Source organism: Microcaecilia unicolor, chromosome 1, assembly GCF_901765095.1.
Source record: "Microcaecilia unicolor chromosome 1, aMicUni1.1, whole genome shotgun sequence".
Taxonomy (NCBI): domain Eukaryota; kingdom Metazoa; phylum Chordata; class Amphibia; order Gymnophiona; family Siphonopidae; genus Microcaecilia; species Microcaecilia unicolor.
The window spans coordinates 557,178,419-557,206,078 of NC_044031.1; the positions used below are offsets into that span (position 1 = coordinate 557,178,419).

General features: G+C 42.9%; 1 protein-coding gene across 39 annotated transcripts in view; it reads left to right on the forward strand.

The window, feature by feature from the left end:
- RIMS2 (regulating synaptic membrane exocytosis 2) overlaps positions 1–24,067 on the forward strand; it is a 1,685,778-nt gene extending 1,661,711 nt beyond the window's left edge. For all 39 annotated transcript variants that reach the window (XM_030217702.1, XM_030217600.1, XM_030217677.1 and 36 more), the window contains 4 exons: positions 557–669; positions 17,107–17,208; positions 21,559–21,698; positions 23,849–24,067. In XM_030217702.1, the coding sequence (XP_030073562.1) occupies positions 557–669; positions 17,107–17,208; positions 21,559–21,698; positions 23,849–24,067 (574 nt within the window). The remainder of the gene's footprint in view (positions 1–556; positions 670–17,106; positions 17,209–21,558; positions 21,699–23,848) is intronic.
- The last annotated feature ends 3,593 nt before the right edge of the window (positions 24,068–27,660 follow it).

Genomic DNA, 27,660 nt, shown 5'->3' on the forward strand with positions numbered 1-27,660 from the left:
TGGTGAAATAAATGGTGCTTCTGGAAATTAATTATACAAATATTGGAGCATTTAACAGCATTCTCGAACTTCTCTACTTTGCATCTCAAAAAAGTATTTTCCTTGACCATCATAGAATTAGTCAATCGAGAACTCTTTATTAGTTGATTATGTACCTTCAAAGTCTGTGATACACTATCAACGTGTTTTTGAACATTTGATACATTAGTATCATTATTCTGAACAATAGCATTCATGGATGTAAACTGTACAGAAGCTGACAATTTTTCTTAGCAAGTTCCCTGAGCCCATATCATAAAGTACATGGTAAATGTGTATTTCATTCCATCTATTACTTCACATCTGTTCAAACCTATCAAGTGCAGGGTATTTGAATGTTTTTGAAGTAGTTTTCAAACATGGTTGTCCCTAGGGATTCTGGAGGATTTCAGGGGAAGCAGTTCAAATTAAATGTGCTTATTGAAATATTGTGCAGAAGGTACAGTTTACAATATATTGCTATAGAATGCATATTTTAACTTATTTTTTTATTTGTCCTGTTTTGTTTTGTTTTTAGTCTAATTTTTCCTGGTGTACGATTAGCATCAGACAGTCAGTTCAGCGATTTTCTGGATGGAATTGGCCCTGCTCAGTTGGTAGGACGCCAGACTTTGGCAACGCCATCTATGGGTAAGAATTTTTGACTGACTATATAATAATGTAGAAAGATAGCAGCTAATATAGCATGTAATAGGGAAAAAGTCCAACTATTCTATCTAGTCTATCCCAGCTGCCAGCCATAGAGTATCTTGTAAAATATCATTCCTTACTCAGGACAGTTTTTGTTGTCTTCCCTAGTTGTACAGTAGTACTATCTTGGGCAGATGAGCATACAAGATCTCACACTTAGTTCAAATCCACACCCTTCCATTCCCCCACAAATATTTGTAATAATTTAATTAGCTGCCACTACTAGCACTGCTGTTGCCCTTTACATCCAGCTTCCTATGTTCCCAGCATAGCCTGCAAGGCAGAACAAGCTGTGTGCCAGGTATTTGTGACCTGGATTGGCCACTGTTGGAAACAGGATGCTGGGCTTGATGGACCCTTGGTCTTTCCCAGTATGGCAATACTTATGTGCTTATGTGAGTGCCTGCCTCTCCACTAGGTCTTCTAGTTGTTACCACTGTATTTGCAATGTGCCATACAGACCCATCTGCATAGTTGCCAGCATTTCTGCTAGGATTTCTTATCACCCACTTTGCCATTCATTTTGGCAGCCTCAACATATATCGTTCTAGTAGAGCACTTTAATCACTTAACATGTTACTCAGTTGTGCATCTGCTATCTTTTCACTTTTTTCCACTACTGCTTCTCTCTGCATACCCCGTGCTGTCTTAGGAGGTAATTTTATAAAGGATTTTGCAGACATAAACTCTGTTTTAAGTATGTAAAAGGCCTCTTGTAAAATTACCCAATAGGTTGCATGCATAAAATTATATACTCTTATGGGACCTGTGTGTAGGCATGTTCGGAGGTGGAGTTTAGGCAGTGTATGCAAAGTCACAAAGTATGCATGCAGTTTATAAAGGGAGATCAAACAGGAGTCAGACTTCTGTAGTGCTTGAATCAGCAGAAGAAAGAGCAGATCACCAGAAATAGACGGGGGTGACGTTTTAAAGGCTTTGTTGCTCAACAACACTGTGCCCAACGTGGCCATGTCTCGCCTGCAAAAGTCTGCTTCAGTGCCAGTGGCTAGAAGCGGATGAAAAAATGCACACTTCCTTCTAGAACTAGCACTCAGTGGCATATAGCCTCCAAACTGCTCCACTGGACTTTCAGCATTTCTCTTCTCTCCCCCTACATGGTCCAGCATCTGTCCTTCTGTCTTCCCTCCATCTCTCCCTCCCTCACTGGGTTTAACATCCCTCCCTCTTTCTTTCCTCCCACTCCCTGGCATCCCTACCTCCCCTCCCCTTTACTCCGTATCCTACATCTCTCTCTCTCTCTCTCTCTCTCGCCCCTCCATCTCTCCCATTGTCTAGCATCTCTCTCTCTCCCTCCCCCCTATTGTCTGTGCTGGGACCACTGCTTTTTAACATATTTATAAGGGTTCTAGAGATGGGAGTAAATAGTGAGGTAATTAAATTGGCTGACGACACAAAGTTATTCAAAGTTGTCAAATCACAAGAGAATTGTGAAAAATTACAAGAAGACCTTATGAGACTAGGAGACCAGGCATCCAAATGGCAGATGATGTTTAATGTGAACAAGTGCAAAGTTATGCATGTGGGAAAGAGTAACCCGAGCTATAATTATGTGATGCAAGGTTCCACATTAGGAATGACCCACCAGGAAAGGGATGTAGGTGTCATCATTGATGATAGGTTGAAACCCTCTGCTCAGTGTGCGGCGGCAGCTAAGAAAGCAAATGGAATGTTAGGTATTAGGAAAGGAATGGAAAACAAAAATGAGGACATTATAATGCCTTTGTATCACTCCATGATGCGACTGCACTTCAAATACTGTTTGCAATTCTGGTCACCGCATCTCAAAAAAGATATAGTGGAATTAGAAAAGGTACAGAGAAGGGCGACGAAAATGATAAAGGGGATGGGATAACTTCCCTATGAGGAAAGGCTACAGCGGCTCGGGCTTTTGAGAAAAGACGGCTGAGGGGAGATATGATAGAGGTCTATAAAATGATGCAGTGGAACGGATAAACGTGATTTGCTTGTTTACTCTTTCCAAAACTACTAGAACTAGGGGGCATGCTATGAAGCTACAAAGTAGTAAATTTAAAACAAATTGGAGAAAATATTTCTTCACTCAACGTGTGATTGAACTCTGGAATTCTTTGTAGTAAAAGCAGTTAGTGAGGTTTAAAAAAGGTTTGGATAGCTTCCTAAAAGAAAAGTCCATTAGCCATTATTAAGATGGATTGGGGAAAATCCACTGCTTATTTCTAGGATATGCAGCATAAAATGTATTGTACTGTTTTGGGATCTTGCCAGGTACTTGTAACCTGGATTGGCCACTGTTGAAACAAGATGCTGAGTTTGATGGACCTTCGGTCTGTCCCAGTATGGCAACACTTATGTTCTTATTTTCCAGCATCTTTCTTTCTCCCTACTCTCTTCTTCCAGGCCCGTCATCTCTCCCTCCACTCTACCCCCCCAAAAAAAAAACCCTGGTCTACCTTCAAACATATCTTTTTCATAGGGTTTTGATATGCTGCTTGCAGTCAGCCCCAGAGCTTTTCCTCTGCCACGTTCTGCCTAGATAGAAACTGCAAGTTGCAGAGGCAACATATCAGAATCACTGCCAGATACTGTAAAGAAAGATACTCCACTCCAAGAAGACGTTTCACATATCTTTGCAGTGAAAAAGTATTTCCTGATGTTGTTAACTGAGTCCACCTTCATGGAGTCTCATGTCATGACCCCTTATGCTAGGTATTGTTATTATTGTAAAAAAAATTACTTTTTGAGCATAATTAATATATTTTAGATGATTTAATGTAAAGTATACATCCACAGCACATAGATACTAATTTTATAACAGGGTGCTTCAAAATTGAAAAATGGACAATAAACTGTTTTGGGGACTGGTGGTGTCCCCTTTGGCAGCATAATCAGTTGCTGGGTCCCTGCTGCACCTCAAATTCCCTATGAACAGGCTTTTGCTGTTCCTTTCCTTCCCTGTTTGTTTCTGCTTCCTCACAAAAAAAAAAAAAAGAACAGAGAAGCACAGGGAAGTGTGTTTTTGCTGAGACCAGGTGTGTGTTACTGCTGTCCGAGTCCTGTTTTCTTTGCCTGCTTGTCTGAGCCTGCCTCGAAGTGGAGTCGGAGAGTTTTTTTCTTCGGCTCAGCTGTCAGTTCCTGTGCTTTCCCAGTCCGGAGTAAATCCTGCTGGGTTCCTGTTCGGGGGCGGGCGATGGCAGCGGAGGCGGTAAAACGCTGTTCCTGATGCAGGAAACGGCATTCGGCGACGGGCCTTTGCAGTGCGCTGATTTGGCGGGACTCGACTGAGCGGTGCCGCTCCCCCCCCCCCCCCCCCCCTCAGAGCATGCTTTCCCGCCCGGAGCCTGGCGATTCTTGCACCATTTTGCGATCGGTCTCGGAACCAGCTCCGGTAGCGATTTTGGGCAAAGCTTCTTCTCTGCTGGTAGGGGAGTCGGGGGGGGGGGGGGCGTCAGGCACTGTGGGCGGTGATGCAGGTGCCATGGCTGCGACCTCCTGACCTCCTCCGTTGCGGGGGAGGGGTTTTCGTCAGAGTTTATTTTGCTACTCCATCAGGCGTTTTTGTTGAAAAGGGCCTTGCCCCCCCCCCCCACGCAGGTGTGACAGCTTCGGCCTTTGATCCTCTCAGGGGGTCTGGGGGTAACCAAGAGATTTTGGGTTTTTCCCCAGAGGGTTTCTCCTCTCTTAAAAAGCCTAGGCTTTTTGGGGGGTCTGAGGGATCCTGCATACAGTCACCTGCAGCTCCCTCTGTGGTGGCTCTCTCAGAGCAGACGGGGGTGGAGGACGGTGTCCTTACAGACCAACCGGAGGACTCTTCCGCCATGAGGATTTTCCATAAGGAGGAGTTGTCCTCCTTTATCTCTCAGACGCTGGAAGCCCTGAATATAGAAGATCCTGAGGTTGCGGCTTCTCAGGCGGTCAACCCCAAGATGGCTAGTACCAGGCAACCTTCTAAGGCCTTTCCGGTACATGAAGCTATTGAAGAGTTAATTTCGGCCCAGTGGGCGGATCCGGATGGGGGGTTGAAAGTAGCCAGGGTTAAGGCCAGGCTGTATCCGGTTTCAGCGGACCGTTTAGAGCAGTTTGCTCTACCTAGGGTGGATGCACGGGTGACGGCGGTCACTAAGAAGACTACTCTTCCAGTGGAAGGTGGTGTGGCACTTAATGATATGCAAGACAGACGGCTAGAAGCCTCTTTAAAACATGCCTTTGAGATGGCCGCTTTGACACTTAAAGTTTCTGTTTGTAGTTCTTATGCAGCTAGAGCTTGTCTCAGTTGTCTACATTCTGTCATGGATTCGATTTCAGAGTATGATATGCTGGGAACTCCTCAGATGTCGCTCATGGATATTGGGCTGGCGTACTTGGCGGATGCCTTGTATGATTTGGTCCGTGCTTCGGCCAAACTCATGGCCTTGACCGTTTCCTCTCGACGTCTTCTGTGGCTCCGTCATTGGGCCGCAGATATGGCCTCTAAGCAACGGCTCATTAAATTGTCTTTCCGAGGGAAATTGCTTTTGGGGGAAGACCTAGAAAAGATTGTTAAAGGTTTGGGGGATTCCAAATCTCAGCGTCTTCCGGAGGATAGACCCAAGTCTACTTCCAGGCAGGGAGCCTCGAGGTCACGTTTCAGAGAGATGCGACAGTATCGCTCGGGGCAGTCCAACACAGCCTTTCAACGTCCTCATTTTGGGCAGCGTTCTTCCTTTTGCAAAGAGAAGCATCCGGCTGGCCCCCCCTCTTGTCAGGGGGCTCCTTCTCGGGCCTCCCAATGATGGGGCGCAGGTCCACTCGGGAGGAGAGCAGATCGGTGGTCGGCTTTCTCTGTTTCTTCCAGAGTGGACCAGTGGGTCCTCAATGTGGTGCGAGAAGGTTACAAGCTAGAATTCTTCTCTCCCGTCACAGACTCTTTTTTTTTTAGTCCCACTGTGTATTGCGGGCTAAGAAGACAGCGGTCCTGCAGTGTTTGCGAGACCTGCTAAGGATAGGGGCTATCGTGCCTGTTCCTCCTCTCGAAAGGCGCACAGGTCGGTACTCCATCTTCTTTGTGGTTCCAAAGAAGGGAGGGGCTTTTCGGCCTATTCTCAATCTCAGAAAAATAAACCATTTTTGCAGGTTCGTCACTTCTGCATGGAGACATTAAGGGCAGTTATTGCTGCTGTTCAACCAGGCGAGTTTTTGACGGCTCTCGATTTGAGGGAAGCTTACCTGCACATTCCCATTTGGCAGCCCCATCAGAGACTTCTCAGATTTGTAGTGCTGGGTCAGCACTTCCAGTTTCGGGCCCTACCTTTTGGAATGGCCACTGCCCCACGCACTTTTTCCAAGGTCATGGTGCTGGTGGCGGCGTTCCTGCGGAAGGAGGGGATTCGAGTGCATCCATATCTCAACGACTGGCTGATTCGGGTGACGACAGCAGAGGAGAGTCTAGTGGTCACCTACCGAGTGATTGCGGTGTTGCAATCCCTAGGTTGGGTGGTCAATATGGACAAGAGTCATTTGGTTTCTACTCAGAGTCTGCAGTATCTTGGAGTGCAATTCGATACGAAGTGGGGGAAGGTGTTTCTCCCCGAGGGGCAAAGGATCAAATTGCTTTCTCAGGTACGGACCTTATTGAGTCGTTGTGCTCCCCGAGTGTGGGACTGTGTTCAGCTCCTCGGTTCCATGACGGTGACATTGGAGGTCATTTCATGGGCAAGGGCTCACATGCGGCCTCTTCAGAATTTCCTTTTGAGCAGATGGTTGCCGACGTTGCTGGATTATCAACGACGCCTTCCTTGGTCGAGTCGGGCCAAGGACATTCTCGCATGGTGGCTCCGGTCAGCCAATTTGCAGAAGGGTGTTTCTCTAGCATCTCCCAATTGGGTGGTAGTCATGACAGATTGCAGCCTTGCGGGCTGGGGAGCCCATTGTCTTCATTGAGTAGCCCAGGGATCGTGGACCCCTCTCGAAGCGACTTCGCCGATAAATCGTCTGGAGTTGCGAGCAGTCGTGAATGCGCTGTGGAGTTTTCAGGACCTTCTGCAGGGGCAGGTGGTTCATGTATTCTCGGACAACACCATGACAGTGGCCTACATTAATCAGCAGGGGGGCACTCGCAGTCGTCCCTTGGCAGTGGAAGCATCTCGTCTTCTAGTATGGGCGGAAGTGCATGTTCAGAGTCCGTCAGCAGCGCACATTGCGGGTCAAGACAATGTTCAAGCGGATTTTCTCAGCCGGACTCTTTTGGATGCAGCAGAATGGACGCTGTCAGACTCGGCTCTTCGGCTGATCTGTCAACGTTGGGGAAGACCAGTAATGGATCTCATGGCCATGGCTTGCAATGCCAAAGTTCCCCAGTTCTTCAGCCGCAAACGGCAGCCAGGATCCGCAGGATTGGATGCTCTTCTCCAGCCATGGCCGGAACAACAGCTACTGCATGTTTTTCCAACCGTGGCCTCTGATAGGGAGAGTTCTTTGCCGCATAGGGAGGCATCTGGGGCCGGTTGTTCTAGTGGCCCCTGACGGCCGTGGTATGCGGATCTCGTTCGAGTACTTTCAGAGCCACCATTGCGACTTCCGGTGACTCCCGATCTGCTGCATCGAGGGCCAGTTCAGATGGAAAATCCCTCCCGCTTTGGTCTTACGGCCTGGCTATTGAGAGGCGGCAGTTGATGAAGAAGGGATTTTCAGGAACAGTCATTGCCACTCTTTTGGGGGCAAGGAAGCAGTCTACTTCAGCAGCGTACGCGCGAGTGTGGAAAGCTTTCTCGGCATGGTGTGCTTTGCGTGCTGAATCACCTTTTCGGGCGGAGATTCCAGTTATTCTGGAGTTCCTTCAGCATGGTCTTCAAAAGGGATTGACATATAATTCCCTTCGAGTGCAGGTGGCCGTGCTAGCTTGTTTTAGGGGCAAACTGGACGGTTCCTCTTTAGCAGCTCACTCTGATGTGGTCCGTTTCCTATGCGGGGCTCTTCGGCTTCGGCCTCCTCTGCGGCAGCCGTGCCCGGCGTGGCATTTGAATATGGTACTGCTTGACCTCCAGGCCCCACCGTTTGAGCCGTTGAATAAGGTTTCTGAGAAGGATCTAACACTTAAGACAGTGTTTTTGGTGGTCATTGCTTCGGCTAGGAGGATTTCTGAAATTCAGGCTTTGTCTTGCAGAGATCCTTTTTTGCAGTTTTCTGAAGCAGGGGTGTCGATCCGGACGGTGCCATCGTTTCTACCTAAAGTGGTTTCGGCTTTCCATGTCAATCAGGCAGTTTATCTTCCGTCTTTTTGAAGAGAGGATTATCCGGGGGAGTTTGCCTCGCTACATTTCCTGGACATGCGGAGAGCCTTGTTTCCCTACTTACAGATCTCTAACGAGTTTCGACGTTCGGATAATCTCTTTGTGCTCTTGTCGGGATTGAAAAGAGGTGAGGCGGCTTGTAAGGCTTCCATTGCTCACTGGATTAGGGAAGCCATTGGAGCGGTGTATCTGCTACAAGGGCGAGCGTCTCCAGTGGCCCTGAAGGCGCATTCTACTCGGGCACAGGTGGCTTCTTGGGTGGAGGCATCGGCCTTATCTCTGGAAGAGATTTGTCGGGCGGCTACTTGGGCATCCCGTCATACTTTTGCGAAGCATTACAGGCTAGACGTGTCTGCTCGGGAAGATGCGAGTTTTGGGGCGGGAGTGTTGGTGCAGGGAGCATCGGCTTCCCACCCTACTTAAGGAATGCCTTGGTACATCCCACTAGTTCCTGGATTCATCTGCTGCAAGTGACAAGGAAGGTAAACCTGATAAATTTCTTTCCTTTAACGCAGCAGATGAATCCAGGATCCCTCCCTAATTCAGCTGACGGTTTTTTCATTTTCCGCACAGTGTGGCTATTTTTTCCTTCCAGGTTCTCTTTTGCAGAGTTCAGACAGATATGGGAACACGGAAAGGATTCCGATTTCTGGATCAAGTTGCAGTTATTTCGAAGTTCTTATTTGGTTCTCTGTTTTTTCATAGTGAGGATGGTTTCTGGTTGTTATTGGTTTCATATTTTTGGCCTTGGCAAATGCTTACGAATGGCATACTAACTGAGGAAGGAGCTGGCCGTCTGGCATCACTATCTCTATCTCCACCTGCTGGTAGGTGGACTTAACCCACTAGTTCCTGGATTCATCTGCTGCGTTAAAGGAAAGAAAATTATCAGGTAAGACATAATTTTACCTTTGACTGCCATGGCTCTCTCCAATTAGTGCTGGGGTGGTTCAGAGGCGGAGTCCAGGTGGAGCCTGGAGTTAACAGAGCACTGCCAGTATTCAGTGGCCATACCTGAATAGTTATCTGGTTATCTTAGGGCAGCAAAAAGGCTGTCCCAAGTTAACCGGATAGCACTCCACCACTGAATATAGTCAGTATCCATCCAAGAATTGGATATTCAAGATATGGGCCACCATTGAAACAGCAACGGCCAGCATTTGAAAATAAATGCTGATTGACATTGGCTGAGTAATTACCCCTTTATTTATGGGTCCTATCTATTAATTATACTTACAAAAATATGAAGAAGAGCAGACATAAAGTGGATTGAATTCCATCTAGTGTGGTGACTTCAATATTTATGCAAGAGTACATTAGTGAAATGAAATGCAATAACTTGAAAGTTCCCCTGAAAGCAATAAACATTAGGCCTCAGATTACTAAGATTAAACATTCACAGCCAATTTCATTCAATTCAGTTTATGGAGCTTTGTTGTAAATTGACCTGAATCTAAGACTTTAGGATAACAGCCTGTTTGTTAGTTTCTACATATTCTAACTGCATTTATTTCTTGCAAGGTAATATTATCTTGACCCAAAATTTTGATTAAGGGCTCTTTGTTCATTCAAATTGTTTACGGCCTCTAGAGGGTGTATAAGACTTGAATAGTAGCTGTTGAAAAAGCCTGATATTTGGAAGCTATTAAGCAAAGAAAACACTAAGATATATGATGCCTGATTTCTTTGTTTATCACAGCAAGTTCCATATGGTTGTGGCAAGGCTGTTTTTAAAATACTTAATGTCAGTAATGGCAGGACAGATGTAAAATGTTTGATGACATCACAATGTGTTCTGAAGCCAGTACTACTGAATTGAATTAAACTGTTCTGTTTACCAATATGAAATAAATAGAAAAAGGAGGGCTTGAAAATGTGAACAGGGGCAGTAATGGTGACTGCTGAAATAATCCCAAAGAACCTCACCTCTAGGTTAATAATATGTCAGAAACAGCCCAAAAAAACCCAAGGCACAGCATGTTTGCTAGGAGGAAAAGACCTCCGCAGCAGTGACATAGCCATTCAAGGTGTGTATGTTAGGTACGCACTCTCTGTCAGTCCCTCTTTTATCCCTCCCGCCGCATCTCTCCCTTTCCTTCCCAGCTCCACAAAGCTTTTGCAATTCCCTCCTCTCGCTCCCCCATGCCTTAGAATCACCTCAATTCTTCGCCCGGGCAGAGCCGGTGGGACAGTTCAGAGAGAAAGCCCCAGTGCCGGCTGCAGGCAGCCTATGAGTGCAGCTGGTTCTGCCTGGGCAAAGACTGGAGGTGATTTTAAAGTAAGCGGCAGCATGAGATGCACCCTCTGTTCAAAGTTCCTGGCTATAAGTACATAAGTATTGCCATACTGGGACAGACTGAAGGTCCATTAAGCCCAACATCCTGTTTCCAACACTGGTCAATTCAGGTCACAAATACCTGGCAAGATCCCAAAAAAGTACAATACATTTTATGCTGCTTATCCTAGAAATAAGCAGTGGATTTCCCCCAAGTTTATTTTAATAATGGTCTATAGACTTTTCCTTTAGGAAGCCATCAAAACCTTTTTTTAAACCTCGCTAAGCTATCTGCTTTTACTATGCCACTGCTCCGCAATCATCACAAACTTATGTTTCACAAATCCATTACATTACATTATGATCATATAACCTGCTAGTAACATAGTAAGTGATGGCAGATAAAGACCTGTATGGTCCATCCAGTCTGCCCAACAAGATAAACTCATTTTACTTGATATGCGATACTTAATATATATACCCGAGTTTGATTTGTCCTTGCCTTTCTCAATGCACAGGCTGTATAAGTCTGCCCAGCACTCTTCTTGTACTAAAAGTTCTGAAGCTAACGTCGAAGCCCCTTAAAATTTACACTCATCACATCCCCATCTATTCAGTCATGATCAGGGTGTAGATCGTAGAAGTCTGCCCAGCACCGGTTTCGCTTCCCAATTACCAGCGTCGCCACCCAATCTCCACTAACATTCCGTGGATCCATTTCTTCTAAACAGAATTCCTTTGTGTTTATCCCATGCATGTTTGAATTCCATTACCATTTTCATCTCCACCGCTTCCTGCGGGAGGGCATTCCACGTATCCACCAACCTCTCCTCTACAACCAACAAGTTCTAAGAAGATAACATCAAGAGAGAGAGAGAGCATACTCCAGATAATTATACAGAATAATTCCAGCAGCTACAAGTTATAAAACATATTTTCTGAAAAGAAAAAAGTCTTCAATAATTTCCTAAACTCAGGGTAACAATTTATATGCCTTAAATAAGAAGGGAGAGAATTCTAGCTAGAAGCTGCTTGATAAGTCGGTAAGCACTGGAGAAAACGCAGTCTTCATATTACGAACAGAGGGAAAGTCTAACAGCAAAAGATGTCTAGTAGCTCTACCATGATTCCTACTGAAAAATGCAAAATGATCAATCGGATAGCCCAGGGAATCCCCACGAAAAGCCTTAAAGGTCAGGACCTTTTACCAAAAAACAGTTAAAAGTGGCCTTAACGTTTCCTTACACAGTTCTTTCTTATGCACCAAGGCCATTTTTACTGCTGGGGTAAAATGGCAGAATTTCTTATTTTTTTGTATTTTTGGCCATGCACAGATTTTGCCATTCACATGAGGCCACTAAAACAGACTGGCACATGAGACTACCACCCATTTTGTAGGCAGTAAGGGCTGACGTGCTAATCACGCACTAATCAATTAGCATGCATTAGTGTAGCTGCGCTAATCAATTAGCGTAGAACATTCCCACTCTCCACCCCCCAGACATGCCCCCACTACGAAAAAATAAATTTTATTCTTTTAGCGTGTGGGTAGCTTGTGCACATCCCAAAATTACCACAGGATATCTCAACGTGCCCCACGGTATGCCATTTTTTGCTGTGGTAAGCAGGTGTTAGTGCTTACCGCAGCTTAGTAAAAGGACCCCAAAGTGACTAATATTAGTTGCAGCATATCAGATCCCAATGTCTTTCATAGATCAAAAGCCTCCTGTAGTGCAATATTTGTGCTCAATATATTAAAGCAACATTGTATTTCTTTTTCAATTTTAGCAGCCATTTAAATCTCCTATGCATGCTGTGAATTGTTTTATAAGCGACAAAAGCAAGGAGGGCTCACTCCACAGAAAACCTAATGTTGGCAGGAGCAGACATTTGGTGATATTGGTATAGTGATACCAGAACCTTCATCATACCTGACATCCTTATGGTCTTTCTATGTTTAAATCATTTTTATTAATGTTCCATGAACAGAAAAACAATGGACAATTATGAAAAGGTCTTCATAATTTAAACAAATTTTGCTGTTATGAATAATCAAGTTCCCTCACCCGGACCCCAAAAGCTTGTATTCCGTACTTGGTCTGCTAAAAACAATAGCGCCACATCATCATCCATTTGTATGTTTAGCAAATAACTGCGTGCTGATGGAATATGCCCTGCAGTATTGTCAAAAGAAGAAATCTCTTGGCGTTCCATCCTCATTTGGTGAATTAAGAGTAAGCACCAGCATTGAAGTTTGAGACCTGAATGATCAAGCCTAGTAAGGAGTATAGTCGTAAGACCAAATAAAACAGCTATCCGCAGAAAATGCTGGAACCCCTTAGGTACTGGGTCAGTACACATATAGTATCCAAAAAGAATGCAAGGATCAAAACCTACAGAACAAGTCCATATAGATTATAGTATAGCTTTCTAAAACCTGGCCACCTTTACACAGTGCCAAAACATAGGGCCCAATGTAGCTGGTGACACTCCTTATTTTAAACTATGAGGTCCTCTGAGTCAGAGACGCTTTACACGTCCTGTGGGGCGAACTATGTAAGCATAATGCAAACTTGTATAACAGTTCTCTATGTAGCATGGATATGTAACATTTATATATAGTAAGAACAAAGGTGTCATAACGTTCTGCAGATAACTTAACATTAAGGTCCCTAGACTATTTTGTGTCTAGACTATCGTAATCTAATTCAGTGGTGGTGTTCTTTAAAAATCAATGATAAAATTTCAAAGGCACCAATTGCTGGGACTAAGCTTCTGCCAGGGTATCTTGCACATCCTCAGTGAGGTCTGTTCATGGTAATGAAGTCAGATAATGATGAAGTTGTATATATGCAAAGTAATGTGAAGGAGGGAGCTGGAACTCACGCTGTAGCACTTCAAATGACTTCAGCTGATCCTCTTCATTAATAACCTGGCTAAGATAGTAGACTCCCTAGGTAGCTATTCCCCTATCCAGGAGGAAATCTGGAGTTTTCTAGAGATAAGAGGTCATCTTTGCAGAAAAACGATGCCTGTGACAGATTCTTCTTCAAACCTCTCTAGAAGTCCTAAAAATTGGATAGGCCCTTAAAGATCCCATGGGCAACATGCATCCTATATCCTGTATGCAAAATTCGACTGAAGTGCACCCCCAGAAGCAATGTAGTTTCTAATGATGTAAGTGAATAATTGTCTGTCCCTCTAAACCAGTCATTAATGTGAGATATCTGAACCTTAATAAGCCCATACCACTGTATTTCTTAGGTGTCTGAATCAATGCTAAAGGCAAGCAAGGTTTTTTTCCTTAGCTACAAAAACTGCTGTAATAACTGTCCCAATATCCACTCCTCTCTATACCTAAGAAACAAAGGTAACATTTTAAATGTTGAAAGCCATTTAAACATAAGAATCATATTAAAGAGGTGAATGCAACTCCACAATGTAAGGAGATAAGATTTCCAGAAGTATAATTGCAGCCTTCTGTCATCCAAAAGAGGCTTAACATTAAATTAATACAAAGCTACTAGGTCTGCAGGCAGGAGGATCCCCAAAATATTTCAATGCTTAGTTTTCCCAGGCAAGCAGAAATTCCCCCACCCAGTCCTTACGAACTGTCATAGGCAAAGGGACAGCCTTGGATTTTATTAAGTTCAAAACCAGAAAAACTACCAAAATCCTCAACAGGATTCAATAAACACGTGAGTGCTTCTTGAGGAGATGTCAAAAACACTAAGATACCATCAGCATATGCTTTAATTTGGTGCCCATTGATAGCTAGCCCTGATACCTGTTTAGTTTCATTAATCATTCTGAGGAGGGGCTATAAAGAGAGGATGAATAACAAGGGAGACAACAGGCAACCCTGCCTTATATCCCGTTCTAAATCAAATGAAACAATTCTGTCCCCATTAACCAAAAGTTGTGCTTGAGGGGAAAGATAGTGTCTCTGTGCTTGTAGGAATCACCCATGAATCTCATATCTACCTAAGATCTTAAATAAGTATTGCCAGTGAATCTGGTCAAATGCCTTAGCCGCATTAAGGCTCACAGCTAGGGCTGGAATGCTTAACGTGTGGCAATGAGACATAGCCAGTAATACCTTCCTGACATTTAACACAGAGTGTCTATTCTTTCGGAATCCAATCTGTGCAGGGCTGATGATTGAGGGAAGATGGGCAGCCAACTGTGTTGCTAAAATGCGAGCTGGGAGCTTAGTATCTACATTTAAAAGCGAGATATGGGGATAGGAGTCTGCCTCTACAGTGTCTTTATCCTGCGTGGGGATAAGAGTAATGAGAGCCACATTCTCGTGTTTTGGAAATGGTCCTTCTTCCACCACAGAAAGATAATAGGATAAAAGGGGACCTGCAGAATTTTCAAAAATTCCCTCAAGAAACCATCTGGCCCAGGAGCTAAGTAAGGTTTAAGTTTTTTTAATGGCCTGCAGTGGCGCATTCAAAAGAGTAGAGGCCTCAGGTGATAAATGGGACAGATTGGTGTGGTTGTAAAAATCATCTAATTTCTGAGCATCTGAGGCCGGTCTCATAGTAGCATAGTAAATGACGGCAGAGTGGAGGAGTGGCCTAGTGGTTAGGGTGGTGGACTTTGGTCCTGGGGAACTGAGGAACTGAGTTCAATTCCCACTTCAGGCACAGGCAGCTCTTTCTGACTCTGAGCAAGTCACTTAACCCTCCATTGCCCCATGTAAGCTGCATTGAGCCTGCCATGAGTGGGAAAGCGCGGGGTACAAATGTAACAAAAATAAATAAATAAAGACCTGAACGGTCCATCCAGTCTGCCCAACAAGATAAACTCATTTTACATGGTATGTAATACTTTATATTTATATCCGAGTTTGATTTGTCCCTGCCTTTCTCAGGGCACAGACTGTAGAAGTTCGCCCTGCAGCCGGTTTTATTCTCCAAATACTGGCGTCGCCACCCAATGGCCACTAAGATTCCATAGATCCATACATACAGCATACAGTGCTTGGAAGTGACGATAAAAATTATTTTTAATGTTGGCATGGTTGTTAACTACCTTCCCCATGAGATCTTTTAAAGAAGCCTCCACCCTCGTAACTCCCCATGTCTTAACTACCCAGGCTAAAAGTTTGTCAGACTTATTACCATACTTATAAAAATTATATTTCTGAAAAATTAAACTTCTGTGAGTTTGCTCATGTATTAAAGAATTCAGTGTAATCTATGTAGATAGATATGCTTCTTTAGTAGTAGGAGATGGGTGTTGGAGAGATAACCACCTCTCCTGTTTTAGTTTAGTTTCTAAGGGGCCAATGATCAGAAGCAAATGCGGGTGCTATTGGCACCATACTATCGCCCGCATATCCTCCTGCCCTATGATCAGAGCCCGCAAGTGCATGAAATAATGTGCTCACAGGCTCTGACCACAAGTAGCATGCAAATGCATGCTAAACGGCATGTACTGTTCCTCCTCAATGCTCAGCGGGCAGCACGCCAAACATTCTCACTGTTCCTGTGGCAAACCCTATGCCAGCTTGGAGCTGACATTAGGGTTTGCAGAGCATTAGGGAGGAATGGGGAACCCTGTCCAGCATGCGTTGTATGCTTGCAGGCCCCCTCACCCCTCCCTGCACGCAAGGGGCTGAGGGGTACGATGGACCTCCAGCCCCCGACCACTTCCCCCCCCCTTGGGCATGCAGGGAGTTGGGGGGGAAACCTGTTTGACAGGTCTGGGCTTTTTTTTTTGACAGCCCGGACATGTCAAACAACTTCAACGGAAGGATTGTGCGGCACAATCCTCCTGCAGAATCCCCCAATGACTAATTTTCCAGCGCTGTTCGGAACAGGGTCTAAGTTACTTATACTAGCTGCAAGCTTTTGGCTCCTCACTGCTGTGTAGGCTATAATGTTGCCCCGCAACACAGCTTTTGCAGTGCTCCAAAACAGTTCTGGCTGACGTAGATGCAAACTGTTATGTAACAGGTACTGGTCCCAGCGATCTGGTAAATATTTTTGAAAGTTCTCATGTGCCAAATAAACTGGGAAGTGCCAACTGGGCACTTTGCTATAGTGCTCTGGGGTGTCTAAATCTACTCTCCATGGGTTGGGCCTCCTCCTACCCTGGGACATCCTATCACTCCAGCCCTCGGGCAGGGACCTCCTTCCCCCAGGGCTATGGAGAAATCTATCACATTTCAAAAATAAACACAGTCGTTTTCCAACCAAGCCTTGAGCAAGCTTAAATATAGTTTGAGGCTATGAAATAAAAAGGTTTTTTTTACATTTATTTCTTGAATGTTCTCAAATATCTACTTTCATCACAATTGCTTTTCTTTTTTTATTCTGTCAAGAGGCCAAAAAGATTTTTTTATGAATTGAGCCCTTATTGAGTTCATTATAATTTTAGACCTCTGGAGAACCCCATACCTTTCCTTTGAAGCTGGTTGAATTTTCACTTTGTCGGTTGTGCATTTGGTCAGTACCTAGATCAGAGGTGAGGAATGACTGTCATTTATAGGTATACTATAAATGACAGCTCTGTCCCATTATGGCGATGCTTATGTACTTTTGCTTGAGTTGTCTTTGTATGCGGTCAATTTTATAGTTCTGTTGAAGTGTTGAAATAGCAAATAGCTGCATCTGTCCCCTTTGCCTAGTCAACTTTTTTTTTAGTGTATTTGTATGATAGTTATTAGATATTTGATCAAAATTAGGAAGAGAAAATTAGACGATGCCTCTGTATCGGTTTAACTTATTTTTATTTACTCCAATGTATTGTATTGTAAGCTTCGAATATGCTTGAAATTTACCCTATATTTTAAGTCTGTAAATCTCTTTTTATCTTTTCCTTTAGGTGACATCCAGGTTGGAATGATTGACAAGAAAGGACAGTTGGAAGTAGAAATAATCCGAGCTCGTGGTCTTGTTACAAAACCAGGCTCAAAGACACTGCCAGGTAAGAATGAAAGACACATACAGTAACATGTTGGTAATGGAATACAATACTAAAGGAAACAAATTATATTTCATCTTATGAACCCTACACTACAGTATATTAAAAAAAAAAAGACTTGAGGTTTTTGCCCTTTGTATGAAAAACCATTTAATACATTCTGACAAACATCCATTTAAAAATTGATAGGATGGGAAAGTAGGCATCTATTTGGAGGCTATTTTATACAGACAACATAGATGCTTATGGCCCTAATTTTAGAATATTTGTGTTTTGGAAGTCTGAAAACCAGCATTTAGATATCCATATCGCATGGATGTCCAAATCCCGATTTTATAAAGCTGAGATACAGATGCCTATAACTACAGTATGTTTGTATGGCAAGGGAGCATGGTCTGGGCACATTGGAGCCGACTCTGTGGGTGCTTGAGCACCCCCAATATTGAGAAAATTCCTTGTATGTGTCCAGGGAGGGGTTATTTCCATTGGGCTTAGCACCCCCAATAATTTTGAAAAGTTGGCTCCTATGTCTGGGCATGTTTTGGACAGGACAAGAGAGGGTCAAAAATATGGCTGTCCAACTCTGATTTCAGAAGAGAAAGGGACATCTGTGTCCAAAAATATGGACGTTGGTATTTAGACCTGGTACCCATCATGTCCAGGTTACAGAAGGGTGCACCAATTGAGCAGCTCTCCACTGGAGAAATTATGGGAAGTCACACCCTTAATCCCCCAGTGGTTGCTTCCCCCCACCCAATGGGGAACTGACAAGGGATATATGGCTGTATGACAGTTTTTGCATCTATGGATGTTCATGGTACTGCATTTTTTAAAATTAATTTCTTATACACCATCTGCGAGCCCAAGGCTATTGAAGTGTACATTCAGGTACAGTAGATATTTTTCTGTCCCTAGAGGACTCACAGTTAAAAAAAATTCACAAAGAGCTACAGTGGGATTTGAACCAGGGTTCCCGGATTCTCATCCTGCTGCTATAACCATTAGGCTGTTCCTCCACGCCACACGGATGTCTATGTGGCATTTTATAACATAGATGTTCCTATTCTGCCACAATGACATCCATGTCCTTTGTTTTACCCCATTCATAGTTTGGACATTGCAGTTTCTAAAATGGTTGTTCTGGATGTAACCGTCACATGGATATCTGTTTCTCGTACGTTTTAGAACAGGCTATACGTTGGCAGATCCTGTTCTAAAATACTAGCTCCACCAGCAATGAACTGAATATTTAAGCTCTGGAACTCATTGCCAGAGGATGTGGTAACTACGGTTAGTGTATCTGGATTTAAAAAAGGTTTGGACAGATTCCTGGAGGAAAAGTCCTTAGTCTGCTATTGAGATAGACATGGGGAAAGCCACTGATTGCCTTGGGTTCGGTTTCATGGAACGTTGCTACTAATTGGGTTTCTGCCAGGTACTTGTGACCTAAATTGGCCACTGTTGGAAGGAAGATACTGGGCTAGATGAACTATTGTTCTGATCCAGTATGGCTATCACTTACACATGTATTTTGCATACACACCTAAATAGCGATTTCAGAATGTTGCTGTTTACATGTGTAGATGCACCAGAACATGCTATTTGGGCAAGGGTTTATGATATGTGCAGATCGAAAATATGTAGATGCAAAAATTTCTCTGTCAGCTTCAGTATATCCTGCGAGGAATGCATACAACTGTACAAAATGTTTGTTTCATCCAGGGCTTGAAGCAAATGATTGTTGGAGCAATTGTGATTGGTTCCCTAATACTTTATCAAGACTTTAAAACTTTTAAATTTGCTGTTCAGGACTTTTTTCCATAACTGGTGATAATTACGCATACAGTTTTCCATAATATGGTGTTTCTGTTTATAATTGTCAACAATTGTACACAAAGGTGTTAAAAATTGTCACTTCATAATGTATTTGCCAGCAGTTATACATAGAAGATATCATGAAATGCTGCTCTTTTTCTCTTCTGGATTTTTTTTACTTCTTATTTTGGATTTTGCTCACACCTTTTTCAGTAGTAGCTCAAGGTGAGTTACCTTCAGCTACATTAGGTTATTCCCTATCCCAGGAGGGCTCACAATCTGTTTGTACCTGAGGCAATGGAGGGTTAAATGACTTTTGACAAGGAGCAGCAGTGGGATTTGAACTGGCCACCTCTGGATCTCAAGACCTGTCCTCTAACCACTAGGCCACTCCTCCACACCGTTAAAAAATCAGCTGCATTTAGTATCAGCTACTTTTAGTGTGAGCTAAAAACACTAGCGCACCTTAGTAAAAAAAAAAAAAAACCTTTAGTGCAGCTTTGTAAAAGCGTTGTTATTACTATTACTACTACTACTTATCATTTCTATAGACATATGCAGTGCTGTACATTGAACATTGAAGAGATAGTTCCTGCTCGACCGAGCTTACAATCTAATCAAGACAAACAAACAGGACAAATAAGGAATAAGGGCCTGTACAGACAAGGGTACGGAACAAGGGAATAGGAGTTAAAAGCAGCCTCAAAAAGGGCTTTTAGCCTAGTTTTGAAGACGACTAGAGCTGGAGCTTGATGTACTGATTCAGGAAGTCTATTCCAGGCATGTGGTGCAGCAAGATAAAAGGAACAGAGTCTGGAGTGTGCAGTGGAGGAGAAGGGTACAAGTAACAGAGATTTACCCAGTGAACGGAGTTCCCGGGGAGGAGTGTAGGGAGAGATAAGAATGGAGAGGTACTCAGGAGCTACCGAATAAGTCAATTAGAGGAGTTTGAATTGTATGCAGAAATGGATAGGGAGCCAGTGAAGTGACTTGAGAGGAGGGCTAATATGAGAATAGCAACACTGATGGAATATAAATTGTGTAGCAGAGTTTTGAACAGATTGAAGGGGAGAGAGAGGGCTTAGTGGAAGACCTGTTTAGAAGCAAGTTGCAGTAGTCTTAAGCGAGAGGTGATAAGGGTTTTGGAAGTATGCTCAGAAAGGAAGACACATTTTGGTTGTGATATACAGAATGAAATGACATGTTTTAGCAGTCTGTTGGATGTGTACAGAGAAAGAGAGAGAGGAGTCAAAGAAGACCCCAAGGTTACGAGCTGACGAGACAGGAAGGATGAGAGTGTTATCTACAGAGATAGAGAATGGAGGAAGAGGAGAGGTGGGTTTAGAGTGAAAGATAAGAAGCTCAGGCTTGGTCATGTTTAGTTTCAGATGGCCGTGAGACATCCAGGCAGCAATGTCAGACAGGCAGGCTGAAACTTGGACCTGGATTACTGTTGAAACTTCTGGGGTGGGGAAGGTAGATCTGGGAATCATCAGCATAAAGGTAATACTGAAAACCATGAGATCAGAGCACCAAGGAAACAAGTATAGATGGAGAAGAGAAGAGGTCCCAAGACAAAGCCCTGAGGTACACCAGCTGATGGTGGGATAGAAGTGGAGGAGGATCCACCAGAGCATACACTAAAAGTGCAATGGAAGAGAGAAGAAGAAAAGCCATGAAAGAACATAGTCCTGAAATCCAAGTGAGGACAGCATATCAAGGAGTAGGTGATGATTAACAGTGTCAAAAGCAGCAGATTGAGAAGGAAGAGGATAGAATAGAGACCTTTGGATCTTGCCTGGAACAGGTCATTGGATACTTTTGCAAGGGCTGTTTCAGTTGAATGTAGAGGGCAAAATCCAGATTGAAGTGGATCAAGAACAGCTTTCTATAAAAAAAAACAAGACAACGTCGGTGAACAGCATGTTCAAGTAGGGAGGAGGGAGATGGGGCAATAATTGGAAGGGCAGGTAGGGTCCAAGGAAGATTTTTTGAGGAGTGGCGTAACTACGATGTTTGAAAGCATCAGGAACAGTTGCAGTGGAAACTGAAAGATTGAGGATATGACAGATAGAAGAGATGACAGTAGGAGTACTGAGTAGATGGGTGGGAATAGGATCAGAGGAACAGGTGATCAGTTTGGAGGAGGAAAGAATGTGCAGTTTCCTCTTCAGTGATTTCAGAAAAGGAGACTGGGATTTAAGGAGGGTTGCTAGAATGGACTGGGGCAAGGAGAGGTGGAGGTTACTTGGCTGAGAACTCAAGATTAATCTTGTGAACCTTATCATGAAAGTACTCCGCCATAGTCTGGGGAGAAAGTGAAGGAGGGGTTGGAGGTGAAGGCACTTTCAGGAGAGAGTTCAGTGTGGCAAAGAGACGTTCAGGGTTTGAGCCAAGAGAGTATGTAGTATACTTCCTATGTACTGTAGCTATACATAAGTAGTAGTACTTTCACATTTTAAACTAAACGTATTAAATGTTCTGGCACACAGTAATCCTTTTAACTAACACTTCTCTCTTTCTCCCTCTTTCTCTTAGCACCTTATGTGAAGGTATACCTTTTAGAAAATGGAGTCTGCATAGCCAAAAAGAAAACCAAGGTAGCAAGAAAAACGCTGGAGCCTCTTTACCAGCAGCTTTTGTCCTTTGAAGAGTCCTCACAAGGAAAGGTTTTACAGGTAACATAAGGAGTTTCTATATGCTACATGCATGGAAACCTGTAGTGGTCTAGGGCAAATGTTAGTCTGTCTCACATTTTTTAATTCTTTGTGGGAGGTACAGTCTACATATGATTGAAACAGTGCTCGGGAGAAATGTGCTTATAGGCTTCTGAAGAGTGCTTCAATAGCACAACAGCTGGATATTTTAGAAGCCTGCACTATAAATATATAGTATTTCCATGAGCAAAATGGGATAGCCTCGTGTCTTTCAAGGAGATAGTTAATGCTGTCTTGGGATCTAGCTATCATTAATCATGTTTAGCATGCCACAACATTATTGTAGGTTATCCCAAAACTGTGTGTATAACCTGTTCATCATAATACTGATTGTTCTACCTTGCAAACTGTTAAAATGTTCCTGGTTTCTGGAATGTTTTAGCCAGGCCAAGAATCGGCACACTTCTAAGACCAAGCCAGAAGCTCTACTGATCAAATAAATAGAGATCCACCAACAGGCTAACATTTGACTAGCCTGGTTGGTTTTCACTAGCTGTAATTAGAGGCTGGTGCAGTCTTTAAAACTGCAATGTGATTGATGGCGTTTTTGAAATTTAGAAAAGTGGTCAGGAATCCTCTTCTCTCCTCATTCTGGTAGGGAATTACACAGTTTTGTTGGGGTGGGAAGAGGAGAATCTGCAGTCAGCCTCTAGAATGCTGCTGGTGTGATATGAAATGGCAGAGGTGAAGCATACTATTTCTTCACACTCGGAGATGCAAGGTATCCTGATCTTGCTAACCTAAAACACAGCTTTCCTCTGTACCTGGGACTGGCAGCAGAATCCAATCTTCTATGCTTGTGGATCTGGGTTTCTGCTATTGATTTTTAAAAAGGGAAGGGAAAACCCACCCCACACTGCAGCTTCTGGAGCAGAAGAGGAGCCAGGTTGACGGCGCGGGGGGAGCGAGAGCGGACTTCCGCCGGCGTCGGAGCACATTTTCAATGCAACACATTGAAAATAAAATAGGCGCCCCCCCCCCCCCCCCCCCCCCCGGCTAGGCCACTGTTCTGGAGGACAGGAAATTGTTCCTCCCTATTCTAGAGTGCTTTTTTGGAACAGAGAAATACTGTTCTTCCATGCTACTGCTGCTTTCAGGGAGGAGGGGTTTCTTCATAATTCTAAAGGAAATGAGGCCTAATTATTACAATATACATTCCCCTTTAACATACATCATATCATATTTTTAGTGGTTTTCAAAATAATAAAAAGTTTAAACTTAAAGGAAATGAGAAATCTTTTCATCTCCTCTCTCTTAGGCCTATGCTGTCCACACTACTGCTTTGTAGCTGGAGGGGGGAGGGACATTCAGGTCTCCTTAGAGAGAGAAGAGGAAAGGAGAGCAAAAAGTGATAGTGGGAGAAGAGACTAGAAGAGAGGGACAACAAGGGGATGGAAGTGGAAGGAAAACAGGAAGAGGAAGAAGATAGCAGGTAATGAAATAGGAGTTGAGGTAAAAACTATACAACTTGAGAAATGACAAGGAAAGGATACATGTGAAAATGAGATAGGGATTTGTAGAAAGCAAACAACTGAGAGGGAGAGTGGAGCTAAAATGCGGAGACAGAGTAGAAGAGAGGGTGGAAAATAGTGAACAAAAGATTAAAAAAGAGGATAGAATTTGCAGGAGGGAAGCATAAAAATAATGCATGGTTAAAGAACAAAGGATACAGTATGGAATAGGGAAGAAAGAGTACAGGAGTAAAGAAGGAGAGGAGTGGGATGAAACAAAGAAAGACTGGAATTAGAGGCAAATAGGAGGAATAGAAAAGGATGGGAAGATCAAAGAAGATTATAGGGGGCTGAGTAAAAACGTGAGGTAAAAATGTGGGAAGAGAGGGCAAGAAGGATGGAAAATTAAGAAAGGGAGATAAATGAGCTAAGGGAATAACAGAAATAAGGAGGTGAAAGACTATAGATAACTGTGGAAACTGAAAGGCATAGGATCTAGGAGGCAGGAGGAAAAGCAGGCAGCCTTGGAGTTTCCTAGAATATCTGAGAGACTTGGGCTCATTGCTTTATATTAATAGTATCTCAATAAATATAACCAATAATAAATGAACACTGTATTAAATTCTCTCAGTTATTAACATTTTCCCATTTTTTGAACAGATAATCGTATGGGGAGATTATGGACGTATGGATCACAAATCCTTTATGGGTGTGGCACAGATACTTTTAGATGAATTGGACCTGTCCAACATGGTGATTGGATGGTTCAAACTTTTTCCTCCTTCCTCTCTAGTAGATCCAACTTTGGCCCCTCTCACTAGAAGAGCCTCCCAGTCATCACTGGATAGTTCAACGGGACCTTCTTATGCACGCTCGTAGCAGCTGTGAAACTGTTGTCATTGCAACCAGCGTTACAAAAAAATAATTACAGGTCGCAAGCCCTGCTAACACTGCATGCTTAATGTTGTGTCTTCTGAGCCTGTTTCTAGGGATGCAAAGCGATCCTGTATTCTCAGAGGAAGTTGCACACATTGTGCCCTGAAGAAGGCTGTCAGATGAAGGCATGAAGGTGTAAAAGACTTTGTTTTGGAGTTCAGTGACTCTTAGTTTTAATCCAATCTGAAGCCATGGATTACTAAAACTCAACAAATCAATTTGTTTCATGCTACAGAAGTCCTTTTCAATGGCATAGCATATTTCTTGCTCCCTTTTCTTTCTTTATCAGCCCCATCCAAAAAATGATAAAGTCTGGTTATGCCACAGGAAGTCTTGTTTGAGTCAACTAAAAAGTTACAAATAGTAGAATGAAGAGGTGGTGGGAAAGAAAGTAATGAACAGTATAAAACTGTCGCTCTGGAAATGTGCAGAGACTGATCATGGCAGACTTCGGAGCTCCACTTATTGCTGCACTGACACCTAAAATGTGATGGACTCTCTGGAGAATAATTTTCAAAAAAGATTGTGGATTTACTATACCGTATGAAATAAAAAAGAAACTTTTTTTGCATGGACACAGATTTAGCTGGACAGAAATTATTTTCTTGGGGCTGCAACTTGCAAAAAAAAATTAAATCAGCCATTTTCAACAATTTATATTATTTTTAAAAATAAATTTCACTAGTGCATGGTTTTAAAGGGGAGAGAATGCAACAGCGTGATACAAAGACACATCAAGATTATCATTCTTTAAACCAATCATGGTCTGTGTTTTGGCAGACATATATTAAGAATAAAAAACCTTTCTAGAAAATATTAAAAATTTTTGTTTGCGACAAAATTAAATGTAATATATGAAATTTATTTAAATGTAAACAGTCAAAGCCTTGTAAAATTCAACATTATGTGCACTTGGTATATGTCTTTTTGTCTACCCTCTGTTTTCTTTCTTCCTCATGCTTTCCATTCATTTTCCTCTTTCCAGCCTCTTCTTTTTTTATCTCTCGGTTTTTCCCCTTTTCCCCAAATACCATAATAGTCTTAAACTGTTACTCAGAGACATTGCTAGGGGCTTGAAAGACTCAGGGAATGACCATGGGACTTGGACCATAAAATCTCCCTCTGAAATTCATAATTCATTCCTTCCCCTCTACCTACCCTGTGTGATCCTGTACATTTACAGTACATTAGTCTGTCTTATATGCTACTGATCTAGTGGGGACACTTGTAAAAATCAGCACCAGTCACACTGGAGAAGCCAGGGAGATACAGCACACTGGTTGATTCGTTTATAATCGGTGATCTCATATGTTTTCAGTTTCTTATCAAGGGGCTCTCACCAGCTCAGTTTTCATAAAATTATTTAACCCTCTAATATCTCTCTCCTTGTAACAAAAAATAAATTGTACATGGAATATACAACAAATTAACACTGAAACCTACATCCTAGTCATGGGATTCTTGACAGTTTGAAACCTTTTACCGGATCAGTTTGCAAATTATCAAAAAAAATATTGGGCTTGAGCTTTGGAACCACCTAGATCCTTTATTCAGGTGGCACAGGAGAGGCATTATTCACATAGAAAGAAGGGATGTAGGTGGTTCAGTAGCTCATATACAATATTTTGAATAATACATTGGTCCTTTAGAAGCTATCACAGCCTGTAGATCATCCAGTTCACTCCAGAAGCCATAAAGATCACTGCGCTGTATACATATTCCAAGCATTAAATTATGAAGTATGCTTTTTCTTCCATTGTTATCTGGATGCTTTCTTTTCTTTTGGCCTTATTCTCTTTTTTTTTTTCCGATTCTTCTTGTCCAGCTCTTTTTTCTAAATCTATCCATTTTACTTTTCTTCTCTCTTTTCTTCATATCTTTTTCTTCCCTTACATCTGTTTTTTTTAATCTCATGTTTCTATATTTCTCTATTCTGTCTCTAACTCTCTCCCTTACATCACTATCGCTTTACTCTGTCCACTCATACCTGGATTTCATCTCTTCTTCCTTATGTTTATCTTTCACTATCACCCTCCCAAATCTCCCCTCCATTGCCTCTCTCAGTTCTCCAATTTGCCCCATCTGAATGACATGCCCTTCACTCTCCTGCTGTCTAGCTTCCTTTTTCTCCAGTAGCCACCTCTTCTCTCTCACCACTTTCCATTCTCCCCACTTTGACTTTCTCAACTCTCCCAACCATTTCATTCTTCTTGCTTTCTTTCACATTCCCCATTCTCTCCAGTCTGACTTCCTCACTCAGTCATGCCTGCTTTAACTTCCTCACCCTCAGTATCCCCTCTCATACATTCCCCATTGCCATATCTTTGCTTCACTCTCACTTCCCCATTCCCAACATCCTCTCATCCACTCTAACCTCCCCAACCCCACCCCATTCACCTCTTATGGCTTTTGCATGGCTATAGCCCTTTTGCTTCTCTCTTTTTAAGACCCTTACTCTCCTGCCAATCACTACCTCTAGCTTTCTCTCATTCCCTTCACTCTCAGTCACACTGTTGGCTATCCTCTTTCCATCACCACTTCTAACTGTCAGCATCCCTGACATTTCCTCTGATTCTCTGTCATGCATACAAACCAGAAAAGAGGTGGAGAACCAATAAAATGCCCAAACCAAAGGGTGTGCAATACAAATATTAACCTTTGTTAAAATAATACAGGACCCAACACAGGCTGTGTTTCGCCCTGATGGCCTGCATCAGGGGTCCAAAAATACATCTGTAAGCATCTATATGACGTGTTGTCCTGATGTAATCAGAGAAATTGGTTTCTATGTAAAGTTTAAACTTCAGAAACCCAACTTCTCCACGCACTTCTGCCGATAGTATCTCATCAGACAGTTTGGCGTGTAAGCCTTGCTGGTGAGATACTGTCAACAGAAGTGCATGTAGAAGTTGGGTTTCTGCAGTTTAGGCTTTACGTAGAAAACAATTTCTCTGATTACTTCAGGACAACACATGTCATACAGATGTATTTTTGGACCCCTGATGCAGGCCATTAGGATGAAAAATGGCCCATGTCAGGTCCTGAATTATGTACTAATTGCTGTTTCAAACACAGTTGTCACATACAATTGTCTTTGATAACAACAGCAATTAGTACATAATACGTTTGTGGACACATAGCTGTTTTTTTATTTTGCAATATATATATATATATAGAGAGAGAGAGAGACAGTATTTTCTTTTTGAAGGCTCCTGAATTATTTGCATTGCTTTCGGTTTGGAAATTTTGTTGGTTCTCAACTTCTTCTCTGGTTTGAATCCATTTTGTGGAGATTGTATCTTTCTTTTGCTTCCGCTTGCGGTCTCTCTCATACATAACATCCAACTCCATCCCAGATTCTTTTTGCCTTTCATCGCCACCTCTAGCTTTTTTTTCACAGAAATTCCTTCCTCCAGCTCTCTTTCTTGTGCCCACCCCATTTCTACCAGCTCTTTTTCAATTGGTCTAGTAGGGTGCCCTGACACCTTCCATCTCCATACTTATTCCTCCTCCCATGTAGTTCTCGTACACGTGGA